This window comes from Aquarana catesbeiana, linkage group LG01 (assembly GCF_042186555.1).
Source record: "Aquarana catesbeiana isolate 2022-GZ linkage group LG01, ASM4218655v1, whole genome shotgun sequence".
Lineage (NCBI taxonomy): Eukaryota > Metazoa > Chordata > Amphibia > Anura > Ranidae > Aquarana > Aquarana catesbeiana.
The window spans coordinates 73162648-73185380 of record NC_133324.1 but is presented as its reverse complement, the minus strand read 5'-3'; the positions used below and the strand labels follow the sequence as shown (position 1 = coordinate 73185380).

The window sequence follows — 22733 nt, the reverse complement described above, 5'->3', positions numbered from 1 at the left end:
AGCTGTCCCTAACTCTGGAGGTCACCATTGGGCCTCTGAGGGCCCAGGACCTTGCTACATATATAATAACACAAGGCTTTGCACAAATAGTGCTTATAAAAAGTAGCTTGGTGTGCTGAAGGGTCTAAGATAGAGGCACCTAACCAGGGATATTCAAACACGTTGAGTGTAAGGTAACCACTTAAAGGAGTATGGAAAAAAAATGGATTCCCTGCATTACTGAACCTGATATATAAAGTAGAGAAAATTACTTGATGTGTCAGATGGAGGTTACTGACAATGATAACACTAAGGCTGGGTTCACACATATGCGAATTGGATGCTGATTTCCCCACCTCCAATTCGCATGAGATGCGAGTGTGACCAGCCCTTAATGAAGCCGGTTCCCACTGGTCCGGGGCGGTCACGGTCCAGATTGAAAAAGGGTCTGGTGCGTGTTTGGGTCTGGTTCAGGTGTAAATTCATGCAAAAATTCAGACCTGAATCGCACCTGAACAGATGAACATATACGCACTGGACCCCAGGCACGAACCCGCGGCCGCACATGTGTGAAACCGGCCTAAAAGTATCCTCCATTCCTTTCCATGTTGATTGCACTAAATAAAGTAGTTGTGTATAGCTTGTGTATTTGTGGTTTGCTCTTTTTTCATAAGTAAATATAAAATCTGCATGACTGTCTTTTAGCTGTTCTGATCCTAGATATCCATATGTAAAGTAAAAGTGTGCTAGTGGTATCTAATAGGACTGGTTATGTTGACGATTTAGACACTCCTGTGAAGGGGTATGGAGATGTTTTGGGCAATCCATTAGGGGTCTGTAATCATAAAAAGTTTTAATCTAAGACAGCATTTGCTGTGAGGAGCAGTTTCATTAAGAGAAAGCACTGGTTGTGGCACAAAACGTGTAGGAGCCTACTTTGAACACAGATCCATACCATGCTTTCTTGTATATAAAGACCATTTATTTCTACTTTTGCCGTGTACACACGGGCGGACTTTTAGACCAGACTATTCTGACGGGACGAATCCGTCAGACAATCCGACCGTGTGTGGGATTCATCGGACCTGCAGCGGACTTTTTCGGTTGAAAATCAGACAGACTTTAGATTTGGAACATGTTTCAAATCTTTCCAATGGACTCGAGTACGGTCGCAAATTCCGCTCGTTTGTATGCTAGTCCGACGGTTAAAAAAACGACGCTAGGGCAGCTATTGGCTACTGGCTATCAACTTCCTTATTTTAGTCCGTTGTACGTCATCACGTACGAATCCGTCGGACTTTGGTGTGATCGTGTGTAGGCAAGTCCGTTCGTTCTAAAGTCCGTCGGAGGTCCGTCAAAAGTCCGTCGGAAAGACCATCGGACCTTTGATGTCGAAAAGTCCGCCCGTGTGTACACGGCATTACACTTCTGCTTTGGAGGCAACCACAATAAAGTCAACCTGCAGGTAAGCACCTTAATATACTATTGAAATACACATGGGAACAGTGTTGCCTGTCAACAGTTCATCATTTTCTTTGACCAGTTTTGTGATTTAGCCAACATGGGTTGATTTTTCTTGCTCCCGCTGGAAATTGCTATTGCATGGGAGTGAAGGCAAAGCAAGTATATTCAGGTCACTGCCCCAGAATATACCTGGAAAGGGAAAGCACAGATTCACTTTAGATGCCCTTATAAAACCCTCTATAACTACCATATCAACCACTTTCCATCCATCAGGACAGGGCCGATCCTAGGGTCACCGACGCCTGGGTGCAGAAATATTTCTGGTGCCCCTACGTGGGCGTGGTCATCTTACCAACTCCTCCTCTTTACAAATGTTTCTATGGCAATGACTCAAACACAGAGATGCTCCCCTAAGTCTTTGTTACCCTAGGATCCTCCCATGATCTTTTAACAATAAAAAAAATACAAGAAGAGCGTACACTAATGAGACCTGGAGGGGGTCTCTCTGATGCACACAGAGATGGCTTCTGTTAGAGAGTCTGTTAGAAAGAGCCCCCAGACATAGTACAGGAGATGGTCAGAGACTGTAGACATGATACAAGAGACGGTCAGAGACTGCAATCATGGTACAGGAGATGGTCAGAGACTGCAGATATAATACAGGAGATGGTCAGAGACTGCAGACATAGTACAGGAGATGGTCAGAGACTGCAGACATACTACAGGAGATGGTCAGAGACTGCAGACATAGTACAGGAGATGATCAGAGACTGCAGACATAGTACAAGAGATGGTCAGAGACTGCAGACATAGTACAGGAGACGGTCAGAGACTGCAGACATACTACAGGAGACAGTCAGAGACTGCAGACATACTACAGGAGATGATCAGAGACTGCAGACATAGTACAGGAGATGGTCAGAGACTGCAGACATACTAAAGGAGACAGTCAGAGACTGCAGACATACTACAGAAGATGATCAGAGACTGCAGACATAGTACAGGAGATGGTCAGAGACTGCAGACATAGTACAGTAGATGGTCAGAGACTGCAGACATAGTACAGGAGATGGTCAGAGACTGCAGTTCCTATGGACTTTAGTAGATAATGGCCGATAGCCCTCTCACCTGACCTAGCGATACAGCAACGGTTCCTCTGATCAGGAGTTAGCTCATGCTGAATTGACCATGGCGACTCTGCTGGGTAGCACCCAGATCTGTATTCCTGCAATAACTCCATTCCTTTCTCTGCCACGGATGGCGCTAGGCTGTGTGGCTTTCCTTCTGGTGGCGCAGGGCAGCGGGGTTCTCTCTCTGATGGTGTTCTCTCAGCACTGTCCTCTCCCTCTGGAGTCCTGGGTGTACTTCCCTGAAAGCTTTCACGGGCTCCTGTCTCTCTCTCTCTCTCTCCCATTCAGCTGAGCATGCTGTGTGGGCTGCAGTTTCCGTGTTACAGTGGGGCTGCCAGTCCTCAGGACTACATGTCCCACAATCCTCTTATCTGCTCCTTTTTCTATTCTATTTCTTCCCTGGCTGATATGAAGGTGGGGGAAGCAACATAGCGGGTGGCTGTGCTGGCAAGCGCTGCTCACTAGTACAGCAGCGTGAGGAGAGGGAGAGGGAGGGGGGAAAGAAGAGCCCGCAGCTGCATTGGCATCACTAGGGTTGGGGTCACCCCCCTTATAGTCGCCCCTCAGTACAGACCCCCCTCCACTAAGTATAGACCCCCCTCCGTCAGAACCCGCACTAAGTATAAACCCCTCCCTCAGTACAGACCTTCATCAGTACACCCCCTCCATTAGTACAGACCCCCCCAGGAAAACCCCCCCTCCATTAGTACAGACCCCCCCAGGACAGACCTCCCCCTCCATTAGTACAGACCCTCCACAGGACAAACCACCCCTCCATTAGTACAGACCCCCCAATAGTACAGACCCCCCAGGACAGACCCCCTCCATTAGTACAGACCCCCCCATTAGTACAGACCCCCCCTCTATTAGTACAGACCCCCCAGGCCACCCGCCCTCCATTAGTACAGACCCCCTCTCCATTAGTACAGAACCCCCAGGAAAACCCCCCTCCATTAGTACAGACCCCCACAGGACAAACCACCCCTCCATTAGTACAGACCCTCACAGGACAAACAACCCCTCCATTAGTACAGCCCCCCCATTAGTACAGACCCCCAGGACAGACCCCACTCCTTTAGGACAGACTCCCCCATTAGTACAGACCCCCCTCTATTAGTACAGACCCCCCCAGGAAACCCCCCCTCCATTAGTACTGATCCCCCAGGACAGACCCCCTCCATTAGGACAGACCCCCCCATTAGCACAGACCCCCCTCTATTAGTACAGACCCCCCAGGAATCCCCCCTCCATTAGTACAGACCCCCACAGGACAAACCACCCCCCCATTAGTACAGACCCCCAGGACAGACCCCCCCTCCATTAGGACAGACCCCCCCCTCCATTAGGACAGACCCCTCCTCTATTAGTACAGACCCCCTCTATTAGTACAGACCCCCCGGCCGGCCCCCCCCTCCATTAGTACAGACCCCCCTCCATTAGTACAGACCCCCAGGACAGACCATCACCCCCCTCCATCAGGGTACATAAAAACTGGTCCACACACAGACCAGCCACTCTCCTTCTCTGACAGGAGGAGGGAAGGGCTTGAGCAGGAAACACAGCGGCGCCTTTCTCCTTAGAACACCGGTGGAGAACCGCCGCCGGACACAAACTGGAGGATTAGGGAAGGGACAAGGGAGCACTCTGGCGCTTCAGCGCCCCCACCTCTCTGGTGCCCGGGTGCACTGCACCCCGTGCACCCCGTCTGGGATCGGCCCTGCATCAGGAATCATAAAGTTTGATAGTCTACCAGAACTATGTAGTGGAAGTGAAAAATGGGCAACAAATTTGACAACTTCAATGCAGTTTATTGAAAGGAAGATTGAAATGGAACCAAAATGGACAAAAGACTATGTCAATAAATTTGAAAGCAATTGAGTTTTTCTTCCAGGTTCGATCCAAGCATCTTCAATACCATCTCCTTGTGGCCATTTGTGACCATTTTATGTCTTTGATAGTTTTGTGATTTTGTCAGAAAATAGAATACAACATTGTAGAAAGTTGAATTGCTCTATCACATTCCTATATGCATGGCCAGCCTTAGGTGACCTAGAGTCACATGATGGACATCAGCCCAATGAAGATTTTATTCTAATTTTATTCTGATGAGTTATTTCTGGTTTCCATTGTGCAGTATTGAACTGATTCGACTGGGACAAAGTATCTTTATTAACCAGGATTTACAAATGTACTACCCAAAGAAAGACACAGCAGCCAAAGCCAGGACAACAACGCTAAACGAACAGCTAGGGCAGATTGAATACATCTTCACTGACAAGACTGGCACACTGACACAGAACATCATGACGTTTAAAAAGTGTTCCATTAATGCAAGGACTTATGGTAAGAATAGCATACACCATTTAAAAAATGTTACCTAGAAAAAAATACAGATAAAAAAATATATACTATATATACTGTAAATATACCTGTTTATATATACACTATATTACCAAAAGTATTGGGAAATCTGCCCTTACATGCGCATGAACTTTAATGACATCCCAGTCTTAGTCCGTAAGGTTCGATATTGAGTTGGCCCACCCTTTGCAGTTATAACAGCTTCAACTCTTCTGGGAAGGCTGTCCACAAGGTTTAGGAGTGTGTCTATGGGAATGTTTGACCATTCTTCCAGAAGTGCATTTGTGAGGTCAGGTGCTCATGTGGACGAGGAGGCCTGGCTCACAGTCTCCGCTCTAATTCATCCCAAAGGTGTTCTATCATGTTGAAGTCAGGACTCTGTGCAGGCCAGTCAAGTTCCTCCGCCTAATCTCGCTCATCTGTGTCTTTATAGACCTTGCTTTGTGCACTGGTGCGCAGTCATGTTGGAACAGGAAGGGGCCAGCCCCAAACTGTTCCCACAAAGTTGGGAGCATGAAATTGTCCAAAATGTCTTGGTAAAGGGCCAAGCCCAACCCCTGAAAAACAACCCAGCATCATAATCCCTCCTCCACCAAATGATTTAGACCAGCGCACAAAGCAAGGTCCATAAAGACATGGAGGAGCGAGTTTGGGGTGGAGGAACTTGACTGGCCTGCACAGAGTCTTGACCTCAATCCGATAGAACACCTTTGGGATGAATTAGAGTGGAGACTGTGAGCCAGGCCTTCTCGTCCACATCAGTGCCTGACCTCACAAACGCACTTCTGGAAGAATAGTCAAATATTCCCATAGACACACTCCTAAACTTTGTGGACAGCCTTTGCAAAATATTTAAAGGTTTTATAGATGCAAACAGTGGGCCAACTCAATATTGAACCCTAAGGACTAAGGCTGGGATGCCAATTAAAGTTCATGTTTATGTAAAGGCAGGTGTCCCAATACTTTTGGTAATATAGTGTATATACATACTATATCAGGGATATGCAATTAGCGAACCTCCAGCTGTTGCAAAACTACAAGTCCCATCATGCCTCTGCCTCTGGGTGTCATGCTTGTGGCTGTGAGAGTCTTGCTATGCCTCATGGGAATTGTAGTTCTGCAACAGCTGGAGGTCCACTAATTGCATATCCCTGCACTATATGGTCAGACAATTTTACATGAGTAATTTGTGGTGTTGGACAAGAACACCTGACTAAACATTAAATTCATCCCAATAAATATAGGGGCCTCAAGCGTGTCCTTCAACATGTCCAGAAGGCTGTGCAATAGCTTTGTTTTCAGAAATGTGCCAGTATTAGTGTTTACTAATAGCAAATGTAGTATCTCCAGCATGTTCTCAGGTTTACTACACAGGGAGTTTCATCCTTCGTGAGATACTTACATTAGTACCCAGGGGATGGCAGAGTTGCAATTCTTGTTCTGGGGCTTATCATATTCTTATAGGAAAGTCAGTACCTGTGATAAATTCAATTATATTCTATAAATATTTAGATCAGTAATATTCTAGACATTACACATTGTCATTCACCCAAGGAGTAAGCCCTTCCCCAAGGGCCCATATGTAGCTCTTGGATAGGTGAGAAGAACCTCCTTGACAGTTGTTCTCAGTTAGTTGCTTGGCGAGCTTAGAGATATAAGCTGGCCAGTTAACTCACTGAGATCGACTGTCGAAGAGCCATATATATGGAAGCACCTAGACCCTCTGTGTATCTAAGCAAACTTTTACAGCAACACACACATCATTCTGATCCTTTGTTCTTCTCCATAAAGGAGTAACTAATAAGTACCAGCTCACAAATGGATTTTCCAATATGTTCGACAAAAAAACACCCTATCTAGCAATAAGCACTTCTGGATGTCTGATGATTTAGTTATGCTGCGTACACACGACTGGACTTTCTGTCAAACTAGGTCCGACGGTCTTCCCGACGGACTTCCGGCAGACTTACGATGGACTTTTCGAACGAACGGACTTGCCTACACACGACTGGACTTTCCGGCAGACTAGGTCCGCCGGTCTTCCCGACGGACTTTCGATGGAGTTACGGCGGACTTCCGAATGAACGGACTTGCCCATGCACGGACTAAAGTCCATTCATTTTGAACGTGATGAGGTACGATGGGAAGTCAATCTCGCCGCTTTTATTGGCAAGATTGACACCTTGCGAGCCCCATCGTGAGGCATACCAGGCCCTCAGGTCTGGTATGGATTTTAAGGGGAACCCCCTACGGCGAAAAAAACGGCGTGGGGGTCACCCCAAAATCCATACCAGACCCTTATCCGAGCACGCAGCCCAGCCGGTCAGGAAAAGGGGTGGGGACGAGCGAGCGCCCCCCCTCCTGAACCGTACTAGGCCATGCCCTCAACATGGGAGGGTGCTTTGAGGAAGGGGGGCGCCTTGCGGCCCCCCACCCCAAAGCACCTTGTCCCTATGTTGATAAGGACAAGGGCCCCTTCCCGACAACCATGGCCGTTGGGTTATCGGGGTCTGTGGGCGGGGGCTTATCGGAATCTGGGAGCCCCCTTTAATGAGGGGGCCCCCAGATCCCGGCCCCCCCACCTTATGTGAATGAGTATGGAGTAAAAAAAAGTGTCAATAAAAAACACACTACACAGGGCTCCTCCGCTATCTTCTGCTCTTTTGCCGCTCTCTTGCTAGCGGTGGCCCGGTCTTCTTCCCTCTTCTCTTCTTCCGATGTTGACACGACGCTCTCTCCCACTGTAATGCTGTGTTCGAGGTGTGCAACGACTTATATAGGCATGGGGCATGGTCACCGGGTGATGTCACCCGGTGACCCCGCCCCTTATGATGTCACAGTCCCCCGGGGCATGCTGGGACTGTGCTGTCATAAGGGGCGGGATCACCACGACCCATGCCTATATAAGTCATTGCGCACCTCGAACACAGCATAATAGCGGAAGAGAGCGTTGTGTCAACAGCGGAAGAAGAGAAGAGGGAAGAAGACGGCGGAGAAGACCGGGCCACCGCTAGCAAGAGAACGGCAAAAGAGCAGAAGATAGCAGAGCAGCCCGGCAGAAGAGGCCGGAGAGCGGGAGAAGAACCGGACACCGGGAGAAGAGGTCAGAGAGAGCGGAGAAGTCGGAAGAGACTCCCAGAAATCGGAAGAAGACCCCCGGAGCTGCCTAATAAACTACTTTAAAAACCTGTATAGTGTGTTTTTATTGACACTTTTTTTCCCCAGGTGAATGGGTAGGGGTACGACGTACCCCATACTCATTCACATAGGGCTGGGGGCCGGGATCTGGGGGCCCCCTTATTAAAGGGGGCTCCCGGATTCCGATAAGCTCCCTGCCCGCAGACCCCGACAACCAACGGCCAGGGTTGTCGGGAAGGAGCCCTTGTCCTCATCAACATGGGGAGAAGGTGCTTTGGGGTGGGGGGGGCCGCAGGGCAGGGCGCCCCCCTTCCCCAAAGCACCCACCCCCCCATGTTGAAGGCATGCGCCTGGTACAGTTCAGGAGGGGGGGGGGGCGCTCGCTCGTCCCCACCCCATTTCCTGACCGGCCGGGCTGCGTGCTCGGATAAGGGTCTGGTATGGATTTTGGGGGGACCCCTACGCCGTTTTTTCGTAGGTGGTTCCCCTTAAAATCCATACCAGACGACCATTGTCGCCTCCTTCTCGCGCTCGCTGCAATGGGAAAGTGTGTTTTTCCTATTGCAGCGAGCGCGAGATTATACCCTGTCACTGAGAACCAGCGCGAGACACATTCTCACGGGAAGGTGCTGTAGCTGCCCTTGTGTCGTATTTGGTCCATCGGACCAGCATACAGACGAACGGGCTTCCCGATAGGAACTGGGTCCAGCGGAGTTCCGGCGGAAAGATTTGAAACATGTTTCAAATCTAAAGTTGAGCAAAAGCTGATCGGCTTCTGGAGCTTTCTGTTTGCATTTCAGAAGAGTTTGCGATGCATTCCTTCTGATTTTCTTCTGAGCTCCTTGTAACTTCTGACTTACTTCTGAATTGCTTCTGATTTCCCTCTGATGTCCTGAACTGAGTTGACTTGTTTTAAGCTGTATTTGAATTCCCTTTGAATTAAGCTGATTCTGTGAAGGTTTACTGGTTTTGTTGATCAAGTTGGAGTTCTTTTTAAGGAAAAAACAAAGACTTTTTTTCATTTTAGGTAAAGTAAAAAGGATTATAACCGCTTTTTTTCTTGCTATGTGTGTCCAAATGGGTAGATTTATCTTCACTTCCTGTTCCAAAGCCAAAATGAGTGAAATATTTCCCCTTTAAGAAAATTCCACATTTTGGGTTCCATAGCCAAAATGAGTGAAATATTTCCCCTTTAAGAAAATTACAAGTTTTGGGTTGTCCCTAGCACAGAAGTGCTAGGGACAACTTAAAATTGGGGATTTGCTTTCATGTTCAGTTTTTGTCCAAATGGTAAATGACAAACAGAGAGGGTGAATCTCCCTAATGGGAGCACAAATGCCAATAAAAAACCTGACAGGTGTTCTAATCCCTCTCCATTGTATCCAAAACTAAAAAAAAGTGTTGGCTTTAGTTATATTTTAATGCATTAACTGTTTTTGTTTCTCTTTCCTGCAGGTGAACCACAATCAGCAACTGGAAAACTAGTAGGTGGCAGCGCGGTGAGTAGTCATGAACTCTTTTAACTGCCCTATACCTATATGTCCTAGTTCCAGTCCTGCCAGCAACAATCCTTTAACAACTTTTTTTGGCTGGTTATTGATAGGAGGAGGGGGGGGGGTCATAAACTAGATGATGAAATCTGTGTTATTTCCTTATATTGGTCTCTGAGCACTTCTGAGAATTGATATACAGAATCTGGTTATAAAGGTACAGGTACACAATTATCATTATGACCCTGGTTTCACTGAGTCACTGATCTGAAACAGGCATGTGTCCAGTAAAGCCCAAGAAGTGTGAACTCTCTTCCTGCAAGCTTGCTGCAGGTCAGTCCCTCACTAGGTGGTGAAACTAGGATCAAGGTGACAGAGTATACACCTTTAAAATAGAAGCACAGCCTGTATTCCCTTGTAAGCGCTTGGAACTGTGTTATATGTAATGCCTCCACTGGATAAAGCATGCATGCCATGTCACAGTCAATAAAGGGACCTTGATAGGTCATGTTGGGTTGCACACTTATTAAACAACCAATCCAGACAAAGGATAAAAGCAATGGGCTCAATTAAAAAAGGTTGGCATGAATTAATTCAGCCCTGTAGCCTGGGATAATGGCTTCTGCCCTAATGATGGAGATGGTATGTAAAGGGCCTTCGACCGCTGGACTCTCGCTGGCTGCAATGCTACTGGATGGTACACCAGATGCCAATGGAAATTCCCTGGTCTTGTTCTTGTTTACATTGGAGCCTGATCCATTTTGATGTGCATTTACCTTTTAAAGAGATGTGTATTCTCTCCCACCTCTTTATAAAGCACCAACAATTTGCACTTCAATTTACATACTATACATTCACATCAGTCCCTGCCCTCGAGGAGATTACTATCTAAGGTTCCTATCTTACACACACCAGGGCCTATTTAGACAAGAGTCAATTAATCTACTACATAATACTATATTAATCCCAAAGGGAAATTTGGAAATTGTTACGACACAGACACACTTAGCAAAGACAACACCAGATCACAACACAAAATGCAAAAACACAACAAAATTACCAATAACAGTCATTAACACCAAATACCAAATTTAAAACTACACTACAAATAAAACATCCATACAATTAAAATACAACATAGAATAAATAACAGATTAAAATAACAGGCAAACTACCAAATACAAATAATACACCACTTTCTCTAACACCACCCCAGATAATAACCAATACAATATCAACATACTATAAAAACAACACAAAATCCTGATCATACACAACCAGAATTAAATCTTCACCTCCAGCCCTCACAGAAAATAATTATATATCTTATATATGATTTCCTGTGTCGCTCTGTGGTGCATTGTGGGTGTAACAATTTGTCACTGATGGTACTCCTCAAACTGACCAGCATATTGTGGATGGGTGGGAGGAGTTGTCCAAGATAGAACGTAACTTGAACATCATTCTCCTCTCTGTTTACTGTTGTAAAATACTCCAATTCCAATCCAACAACATCACTGGCCTTTGCTAATCAGTTTGTTAAGTCTGTTGGTGTTGGACACCCTAAAGCTGCTTCCCCAGCATGCCACTGCATACAGGAGAGCGCTGGCTACTACAGAATCATAAAACATCTTCAGCGTTGTCTGGCAGATGTTAAAGGACCTCAGTCTCCTCAAAAGTAGAGGCGGCTCTGGCCCTTCCCATAGAGCACCTCATTGTTCTTGCTCCAGTCCAGCTTATTATCTATAAGCACCCCCAGATACTTGTAACTCTCTACTACCTTCACATCCACTCCTCTGACAGAGATTGGGGTCACTGTTGGCTTCCTCTTTCTGAAATCCACAACCAGCTCCTTTGTATTTGTCCCATTTAGTTATACAGATGATTAACCTCACACCATGTGACAAAGTTCTTCACCGCAGTCGTATACTTAGTCTCTTCTCCATCTCTGATACATCCCACTACCGCAGAGTCATCAGAAAACTTCTGAGGATGCCAAGACTCTGTCTGGTAGCTGAAATCAGTGGTGTAGACAGTAAAAAGAAAGGGAGAGAGAACTGTCCCCTGTGGAACCCCAATATTGCTGATCACCCTATCTGACACGCAGTCTTGCATTACTAGTATGTCTTTGGAGGGTGGGTTGAGACCAAGTACCCAGAGGAAACCCATGGAAGCACAGGAAGAACATGCAGACTCCATGCAGATAGTGTCCTGATGGATTGTCACCAGTGATAGGATCACTCGTGCCATAGCTCTCTGTATCACTCCCCTATATAACATTGTTAATTCAGGCACCTGCAGGCATGGCCCTCTTGTCATTTGTCCCTAGTTACATTTCACTGCTGTATTGTAATGACTTCATTCTTCATGTTTAGCTTTTAATTATACAGTACTGCAGAACACAATTATGCCTTTTATGCCGAACTAAAGAAAAAAAAATTCACACTGTATGGGGTTGATAAACTAAAGGCAGATAAGCTGTTCACTTTGCAAATGAATGTTCCCTTATCTTAGTGAATGAGGCGAAGCTCTGCTGACAGCCATCATCCAGTTATGTGCAATAAAAAATACAGTTTTTTTTTATCTTCCTTGCACATATACTAAGCTAAAAAAAAAAAATCATTGCAAAGTGAACAGCCTATTTGACTTCAGTAAGTCAACCCCAATATGTAGAGTTCAATAATTATATTGATGATCCAATGGATGCGTTCAAATTGCAGTCATTGCAATCAAACCTCAGTGGCGGCTTTAGAAGATCTACTTAGTGTAAGTGTTGGCCTACGACTGCTATTTTGGACAAACTCATGTTTTCTGATGTGTATTATTTTCAGCAAGTGGACTTCAGTTGGAATCCTCTGGCTGATCCCAGCTTTACCTACAATGACAAGAACTTAGTTGACCAAGTCCGGTCAGGAAGTGACCCATATGTACGGGAATTCTTTAAGTTGCTTGCTTTGTGTCACACGGTGATGGTGGATAAGACAGAAGGTATGTGCTTCTTGTTTATGTGTCAGCTGGTTTAAAATGATACTTATTTTAAAGCTCAAAAAAAATGATCTACAGATATAAGTGTAGGCCAGGCCAAATAACATAGGCATACATTGTCTTTCTGTTTAACACCAACAGACCTCCTGCCCTTCTTAAGTTAGTGTGAGTCCCTGCTCCCAAAGGGAGTCGAATAGTGCACATTCACCAGCACAGGTACTTTATCTTCCCAAATCCCTCATCCCACATACTTCTCAGAGAAACCAGATAACAGTTCTAAGGAAAGGCCAACATCAGTAAAAAAGTCCAAATAGTTTTCAAAGCTTTACTTGTACACTTCAAGGTAGACATCTTCAGGCATATACCTTTGGGGCATACAACTTCTCACCAATATGGCAACTGTGGTTGGCACTCCCACAGCCAATATTCGCCCATGGGACTTTAAATGAGGCATAATACAAAAGTCATAAAATATCAATTTATTGTACAGGAATTGGATACATAAATGTATAAAGTACACATAAAAAATGTTTGGCAAATCAAGCCAATGGATCACACATAACAATATATACTGTACATCAAGCTGGTATATTTTCAAGTACATGCTTTGCACAACCAAGATGATTGCAATATGAGAGGAACGCATCTTGTAACTCGAATTATTTTGTGAATACTTTCACTTCTTCTGGAGCAGATGCCTCCAACAACAGGACCCTAAAAAACAAATACATAAAATTATATTAAAGCACTCCCTAGAAAGGCAGGGGTGGGGGGCCACCACTCTACATATTGATGTTCTTAAAGGGACTTACATCCAGCTTGGAACTTGATAAAACATAGCGCCTCCAAACGGTGACCGCTGCTCAGTGTCTGACACAGGGGTAATGGAAGGGGTCACCCAATGGGAAAACCAATGAGGTGGCACAAGAGATCATGGCTATGGTAAATAATACATACCAAATTACCAAAAACCAACCTGAAAAAAGGGGAGAGGGTGAAAAGAAATTAAAAGTATACTAAAGCGGAGTTACGCCCCCAAAGACCCCCCCCCCAGGAAAAAAAAAAATTAAAGTCAGTAGCCACACATACTGTAGCTGCTGACTTTTAATATAAGGAAACTCACCTGTCCTGAAATCCAGCGATGTTGGCACCCCAGCCAATGTTTTCATGGCCTTTTGGGTGCTGCTGCCGCCATTCATGGTAAGAGAAACTGACAGTGAAGCCTTTCAGCTTCACAGCCAGTTCCCTACTGCGAATGCGCGGAGAGCGCTGTGCTTTCTGAATGGCCTAGCAGCATGGGAAGGAGGAGGGAGCCGGAACTTCCGAATGATCTTGACACAGTGAGATCTCTCTGAAGTGGGGACGGGTACCTGTCTCGGAGGGAGGGGGAGGCAGATAAGCAGAGCTTCCACTTTAGGGTGGGACTCCGCTTTAAGTACCTCCAGGAACTGGTAATATAGACAAGAAAATTATCTCAATGTTTTACAAGTGAGGTTAATATGTATGCTAAGGAGGTACTATACTAATTGTGTGTTGAAAAAACTGAAACTGAAAATATAAAAAATGTGCAATAGCAGTCTGAAACCCCAATGTTGGTACTGATTGAACACAATATAGATAGGGATGGTCATCAGGTGGTCTGTTGTTCGTAGAACAAATGAACATATGGGGCGCGCAGGGGACGTTCGCTCACTGACGAGCACCCCATAATGCACTGCGAGATCACAGCACAATGTACTGTCAGAGCCATGAGGCCAATCATCGCTCAGGGGCTAAATCCACGCCCCACACTATATAAGGCTGCTTACATGGCGGCCGTATGTAGTGTGCTGATGTGGAGACAGGAGAGAGATTAGGCAGGTTAGTTAGTGGATAGAGCATGCGGGCAGTGTGGAATGTATAATACAGGGCAGTGTGGAATGTATAATACAGTGTATATGTACGGTATATAATACAGTGCAGTCGGTGTACAGTATATAATACAGTGCAGTCGGTGTACAGTATATAATACAGTGCAGGCTGTGTACAGTATATAGTACAGTGCAGTCGGTGTACAGTATATAGTACAGTGTAGGCGGTGTACACAGTATATAATAAATTGAAGTCAGTGTACAGTATATAATACAGTGCAGTCGGTGCACAGTATATAATACACGTCAGGCAGTGTACAGTATATAATACAGTGCAGTCAGTGTACAGTATATAATACAGTGCAGGCAGTGTACACAGTAAATAATACATTGTGTACAGTATATAATAGATTGCAGTCAGTGTACAGTATATAATACAGTGCAGCCGTACAGTATATAATACAGTGCAGGCGGTGTACAGTACATAATACAGTACAGACGGTGTACACAGTATATAATACAGTACAGTCAGTGCACAGTATATAATACACTTTAGGCGGTGTACAGTATATAATACAGTGCAGGTGGTGTACATAATATATTACAGTGCAGGAGGTGTACACAGTATTTAATACAGTGTGTACAGTATATAATACAGTGCAGTCGGTGTACAGTATATAATACATTGCAGTTGGTGTATAGTATATAATACAGTGTAGATGGTGTATACTATACAGTATATAATACAGTGCATTCAGTGTACAGTATTTAGTGCAGTGCAGAGTATATACTACAGTTCTGTTCAGAGTATACAATGTGAAGAAGTGAAAAATACCTCGCTGTCACCTAAAACACAAGACAGCAGCCAGCACAGCAAGAGACAATTGCAAGTGAAAATAACTGGTAAATGTGCAGCGCTAAATGTAAACGGTCATAATAAATGAGACCAGATATGATACAGAGAAAAATTTCACGGTCATGCAACGCTGCACCCAAAGAAAATTGATGTCCTTTTTTCCCACAATTAGAGCTTTCTTTTGGTGGTATTTGAGCACCTCTGCGTTTTTTTTGCCCTATAAACAAAAAAAGACACATAATTTTGACAAAAAAAACAATATTTTTTACTTTGAACTATAATAAATATCCTCCAAAAAAAAAAAAAAAAAAAAAAAATTTTTCATCAGTTTAGGCCAATATGTATTCTTCTACATATTTTTGGTAAAAAAAAAAAAAAAAAATCGCAATAAGCGTATATTGATTGGTTTGCGCAAAAGTTATAGCATCTACAAAATAGGGAATAGAATTATGGCATTTTTTTTTTCTTTTACTAGTAATGGCGGTGATCAGCGATTTTTAGTGGGACTGCGACATTGCAGTAGACAGATCGGACACTTTTGACACTTTTTTGGGACCATTGAAATTTATACAGCGATCAGTGCTATAAAAATACACTGATTACTGTATACATGTCACTGGCAGGGAAGGGGTTAACACTAGGGGGTAATCAAGGAGTTAAATGTGTTCCCTGGGTGGTGTTTCTAACTGTAGGGGGGGGGGATTGATTGGGAGTACAGAGAGATCGCTGTTCCTGATCACTAGGGGGATCTGTCAGAATGGGGATCTGTTTGTTTCATTGATAGATCCCTGTTTTATGTGTCCAATTCTTGTACAATAAATTGATATTTTATAACTTTTGTTACGACCCCTTTCACACTGGGGACACCCATGCACTTGCGGTAAAGCGTTGCTCATTTTAGCGGCGCTTTACCGCTAATAAGCAGCGCTTTGGTGATGCTTTTCTGTCACTAGCAGGGTGCTTTTAACCACAAAAAAGGGGTTAAAAAACTCCCATGTTGCGGCACTTCCGAAGCGCTTTTCAGGCGCTTCGGAAGCACAGCCCATTCATTGCAATAAGCAGGGCCATTTTAGGAGCACTGTACACGTAGCTCCCAACCAGCCCCAAAGATGCTGCTTGCAAGACTTTTCCTAACATCCCGCAAGCACAACGCCCAGGTGTGAAGGCACCCATTGCAATGAATGGGAGGCAGTTTTTGAGGCGCTTTACAGGCGCCTTTTTCTAGCGCTAAAATACCTGAAAACTGCCTCAGTGTGAAAGGGGTCTTAAAATCCCATGGGCGAATATTGGTTGTGTGTATATTTTATATATGGGGATGGAGGCATGATATCCTAGGCACCTGATCACAGTTCTTTTTTACCATGGTTGGCACTTTCCCAGGATGGGCCATTTATGCTCTGTCTCCCATCTCCATCATATCCAGAGCACTGGGGCCTTTACAGGTATTCCCCAGCTGAGAAATACCAATCATTGGTAGTCCTACATCATAGTAGAATAGGCCCTACCAAGTCTAATGGGGGCCAGCTCCAGAGTCCCACTCCAGTTCTCTTGACTCACTAAAGCAACCCTCTAGTTATCTACGGGAAGGGTGCTACCTAGTAGACAAAGGGAAAATGGTACCAACACCAACAGTGGTACGAACACCTCCTTACTTTTCCCACCTCTGAACTTGGCACATCCCTTTGTGACCAACTGTGGAAAAGTACAGACAATGCCCAACATGTAATCATACGGTGCAACGTTACTCAACTAATGAGGTAGAGTTTCAAGTAAACAAACAAAAAAAACTTCCAATGGTGAATACCCTGGCACAGCACTTATCACGGGGATGTTAAAAACCACAGTACATATCCCATTTAAATGTAGTAGAGGTGTATGGGTTATTTTGAAGAATAGGGATATTATTTAATGTCACTAAAAAGGTCTTTAAATAATTAGACTGCAAACAGAATTTCGAAGGCAGAGTCAGGAATCCCTGGCCTGCAGAATCAGGAACCTGGGATTAGGTGTTCTCAGAATGCTGAATTACCAGACCAAAGGATTTTACTCAACAGTGTGACCCGTTCTACACACATTAGAGAACACATATTCTAGGTAAGTACTGTACACTGTGATCTCTGTATTCCTATCACTGCTAAAATATCAAATTTGACAAGAAAGAACCTTTAATAGCTCTCTCATATTGCATAACATATCTTTAGTATCCTGGTCCCTAATATTTCGATTCCATGTCCCGTGTAATATGGGATTAATTATACTTCCATGTCTTGTATTTTTAGAGGGAGAGTTGTGCTATGAAGCGGCATCACCGGATGAAGGAGCGCTGGTGACAGCAGCCAGGAACTTTGGATTTGTGTTTCTATCGAGAACTCAGAGCACCATCACCATTAGCGAGCTGGGAAAGGAGGTCACATATGAACGTCTGGCCATCCTGGACTTTAACAGTGATAGAAAACGCATGTCTGTGATAGGTAAGTGTGTAACCCCACCACTGACCATATTTGCATAATCAAATTACCTATAGGAAGGTGACAGTCACCCGATTCAGCTGAATTATGTGATCGTGTAATTTGCTCAACCGTTGCTCAACTGCTCTTGATGAGAACAATGATTTAGGCACATTAGAAGACCTGTACTTGTGATAGGCTTCTTCTCCCCCTCTTCTGTCCATTGACAAGTCATGCTGATGGAGCATTGGAATAGAAAAGGTGTTCGAGAACACAATTTATGCACACAGGGCAATTTACAGTCAACCTGTGCTTTGGCCATGAACTGCTGCCCTTCCCCAGCTGCACATACCTACCTTCCCTTTTGCTTCTCTGCTCTCTGTTTGTCTACTGAGAGCAAAGAGAGCTACTCATACTTCTGGGTATGGAGGAGCATGTGACTCACTACCCTTCCCTTCACATGACAGCACTGCTGCTTTGTGATTGGCCTCTCAGGCATGCAAAGCTGTCACAAGGGGGGGTGGGGAGAGAGCTCCCAGCTCTGATTTTTCGATTGTTGGTATCTCAGGTATCCCTATTCTGTTCCTGTACTCAGAAAAGGAGGTCCCCGAGTTACGAACCTCCGACTTGCGAACGACTCCTACTTATAAACGGGAGGCGGCGAGACGCTCTGCGCACGCACAGGCCAGTTTTCGACGGTGGACACATCGGTAAACGACGTCTGCGCATGTACGGCTACTTGACAGAACTTCAGAAAACATTGGAAAACTACATCTCCGCCGTTCTGCGCATACGCTTCCGTCTTACGAACAAATCCGACTTAAGAACAAACCGGCAGTCCCTAACCCGTTCGTAACTCGGGGACTGCCTGTAAAGCCTTGTACAGGCACATTATAGCATATAAATCATATTTTAAGATCCTTGCATATGATACTGAGGTATGAACAGTGAATCTTCCTGGCAGTAAGTTCCTGCACAAAAAACAGGAGTACAATCCGTATAGTATTCACAATCCCACAAGAAGAGGCACGTGTATGTTGTACAGGGATGGGTCCTGGATGGGAAATACACTATATTGTCCAAAGTATTGAGACGCCTGCCTTTACACGCACATGAACTTTAATGGCATCCCAGTCCTGGTCCGTAGGGTTCAATATTGAGTTGGCCCACCCTTTGCAGCTTTAACAGCTTCAACTCTTCTGGGAAGGCTGTCCACAAGATGTCTATGGGAATGTTTGACCATTCTTCCAGAAGCACATTTGTGAGGTCAGGCACTGATGTTGGATGAGAAGGCCTGGCTTGCATTCTCTGCGAGGTCCATAAAGATACGGATGAGCGAGTTTGGGGTGGAGGAACTAGAACACCTTTGGGATGAATTAGAGCGGAGACTGCGAGCCAGGTTTTTCATCCAACATCAGTGCCTGACCTCACAAATGCGCTTCTGGAAGAATGGTCAAACATTCCCATAGAGACACTCCTAAACCTTTACAGGGTAGTCCAGTTCGAGAGGAAAGAACCAAGTTCAACACTCTCTGGATTAATAAGTCCTCATTTGGGTCTCGGAGAGACTTTTTGGGTGGGAAAGAGCCTCAAAACCCTGAATACAAGAACTTTGGTCCGGAAAGGGTTAAACTACCTGCAAGAGAAGCTTGAAAGGCAGCAGGAAGGAGTCAGCTAAGGATGAGCTCCAGCGTGTTCGCACTGCCCATGTGCAGAGCCCGTCAGGAATTTGGCACTGCGCTGCGCTAATCACAGGCAGTGAGACATTGTCCCGATGTGCGGCTGCAGAGATCGGGGAAATGTCTCACCGTCTGTGATTAGCGCAGCGCAGTGCTGACGTCCTGGTGGGCTCTACACATGGGCTGTGCGAACACACAGAGCTCATCCTTATGGGGCGTACACACGGTCGGCCTTTTCAGCTACAAAAGTCCGACAGACCAAATCCAGCGGACAATACGATCGTGTGTGGGCTTCCCCGGACTTTCAGCGGACTTTTCCAGTCGCAAATCTTACGGACTTTAGATTTGGAACATGCTTCAAATCTTTACGTCGTAACTCCGCCGGACCCAGAAATCCGCTCGTCTGTATGCTAATTCGACGGACAAAAACCCACGCTAGGGCAGCTATTGGCTACTGGCTATCAACTTGCTTATTTTAGTCCGGTGTACGTCATCACATACGAATCCGTGGGACTTTGGTGTGATCGTGTGTAGGTAAGTCCGTACGTTAGAAAGTCCGCCGCAAGCAGGGCCGATCCTAGGGTCACAGACGCCTGGGTGCAGAAATATTTCTGGTGCCCACACGTGGGCGTGGTCTTCTTACCAACTCCTCCCCTTTACAAATGTTTCTATGGCAATGACTCAAACACAGAGATGCTCTCCTAAACAGTCTTCGTTATCCTAGGATCCTCCCATGATCTCTCAATAAAGCAAATACAGGAAGAGCTTACACTAATGAGACCTGGAGGGGAGTCTCTCTGATGCACACAGAGAGGGCTTCTGTTAGAGAGTCTGTTAGAAAGAGCCCCCAGACATAGTACAGTAGATGGTCAGAGACTGTAGACATGATACAAGAGATGGTCAGAGACTGCAGACATGTTTCAAGAGATGGTCAGAGACTGCAGACATAGTACAGGAGATGGTCAGAGACTGCAGACATGATACAAGAGATGATCAGAGACTGCAGACATGATACAAGAGATGGTCAGAGACTGCAGGCATGTTACAAGAGATGGTCAGAGACTGCAGACATACTACAGTAGACGGTCAGAGACTGCAGACATAGTACAGGAGATGGTCAGAGAATGCAGACATATTACAGGAGATGGTCAGAGACTGGAGATATAATACAGGAATTGGTCAGATACTGCAGACATGACACAAGAGATGGTCAGAGACTGCAGACGTTACAAGAGATGGTCAGAGACTGCAGACATCTTACAAGAGATGGTCAGAAACTGCAGACATGTTACAAGAGATGATCAGAGACTGCAGACATGTTACAAGAGATGGTCAGAGACTGCAGATATGTTACAAGAGATGGTCAGAGACTGCAGACATGTTACAAGAGATGGTCAGAGACTGCAGACATAGTACAGGAGATGGTCAGAGAATGCGGACATAATACAGGAGATGGTCAGAGACTGCAGACATACTACAGGAGACAGTCAGAAACTGGAGATATAATACAGAAATTGGTCAGAGACTGCAGACATGACACAAGAGATGGTCAGAGACTGCAGACATAATACAAGATTTGGCCAGAGAATGCAGACATGCTACAGGAGATGGTCAGAGACTGGTCAGACTGCAGACATAGTACAGGAGATGGTCAGAGAATACGAACATATTACAGGAGATGGTCAGAGACTGCAGACATACTACAGGTGACGGTCAGAGACTGCATACATGTTACAAGAGATGGTCAGAGACTGCAGACATAATACAAGAGATGGTCAGAGACTGCAGACATGATACAAGAGATGATCAGAGACTGCAGACATGTTACAAGAGATGATCAGAGACTGCAGGCATGTTACAAGAGATGGTCAGAGACTGCAGACATAGTACAGGAGATGGTCAGAGACTGCAGACATGATAAAAGAGATGGTCAGAGACTGCAGGCATGTTACAAGAGATGGTCAGAGACTGCAGACATAGTACAGGAGATGGTCAGAGACTGCAGACATATTATAAGATATGTTTAGAGACTGCAGACATACTACAGGAGACGGTCAGAGATATAATAGAGGAGATGGTCAGAGACTGCAGACATGTTTCAAGAGATGGTCAGAGACTGCAGACATAATACAGAAGATGGTCAGAGACTGCAGACATGTTACAAGAGATGGTCAGAGACTGCAGACATGACACAAGAGATGGTCAGAGACTACAGACATAATACAGGAGATGGTCAGAGACGGCAGACATAATACAAGATTTGGCCAGAGACTGCAGACATAATACAAGAGATGGTCAGAGACTGCAGACATATTACAAGAGATGTTTGGAGACTGCAGACATACTACAGGAGACGGTCAGAGACATACTAGTGGAAATGGTCAGAGACTGCAGACATGTTACAAGAGATGGTCAGAGACTGCAGACATAGTATAGGGGATAGTCAGAGACTGCAGACATAATACAAGAGATGGTCAGAGACTGCAGACATAATACAAGAGATGGTCAGAGACTGCAGTTCTTATGACGTTAGTAAATAATGGCCGATCGGCCCTCTCACCTGACCCAGCGATACAGCAACAACCGTTCCTCTGATCAGGAATCTGCTCACTCTGAATTGCCCGTGGCGATTCCGTTGGGTAGCACCCAGATCTGTACTTCTGCAATGACTTTCTCCACCAGGGATGGCGCCAGGCTGTGTGTCTTTCCCTCTGGTGGCGCAGGGCAGTGGGTTTCTCTCTCTGATGGTGTTCCCTCAGCTTTGCCCTCTCCCTCTGGAGTCCTGGGTTTACTTCCCTGAAAGCTTTCCCAGGCTCCTGTCTCTCTCTCTCTCCCATTCAGTTGAGCATGCTGTGTGGGCTGCAGTTTCCGTGTTACAGTGGGGCTGCCAGTCCTCGGGACTACATGTCCCACAATCCTCTTCTGTGCTCCTTTTTTTTTTCTTCCCTGGCCGATATGAAGGCAGGGGAAGAAACATAGTGCGCCACTCACTAGTACAGCAGCACGCAGAAGGAGGGGAGGGAGGGGGGAAATAAGAGCCCACGGCTACAGTGGCGTCACTAGGGTTGGTGTCACCCAGTGCGGTAAAACATGGTGTCACCCCCCTCCACCAACTATAGTCGTCCCTCAGTACAGACCCTCCAGAACAAACTCCCCCCTCTATTAGTACAGACCCCCCAGAACAAACCACCCCCCTCTATTAGTACAGATCCCCTGACAAACCACCCCCCTGCATTAGTACAGACCCCCCCAGCCAAACTACCTCCCCTACATTAGTACAGACCCCCCAGGACAAACCACCCCCCTACATTAGTATAGACCCCCAGGACGAAACCACCCCCCCTACATTAGTAT

The 22733-nt window shown here is 45.5% G+C and overlaps 1 protein-coding gene across 1 annotated transcript in view; it reads left to right on the top strand.

Annotated features, from left to right (window-relative positions):
* Positions 1–22733, top strand: part of LOC141132194 (phospholipid-transporting ATPase IC-like) — a 151614-nt gene that overhangs the window by 76559 nt on the left and 52322 nt on the right. The window contains exons 13-16 of the mRNA XM_073620313.1: positions 4708–4916; positions 9528–9571; positions 12394–12550; positions 17533–17724. Of these exons, the coding sequence (XP_073476414.1) occupies positions 4708–4916; positions 9528–9571; positions 12394–12550; positions 17533–17724 (602 nt within the window). The remainder of the gene's footprint in view (positions 1–4707; positions 4917–9527; positions 9572–12393; positions 12551–17532; positions 17725–22733) is intronic.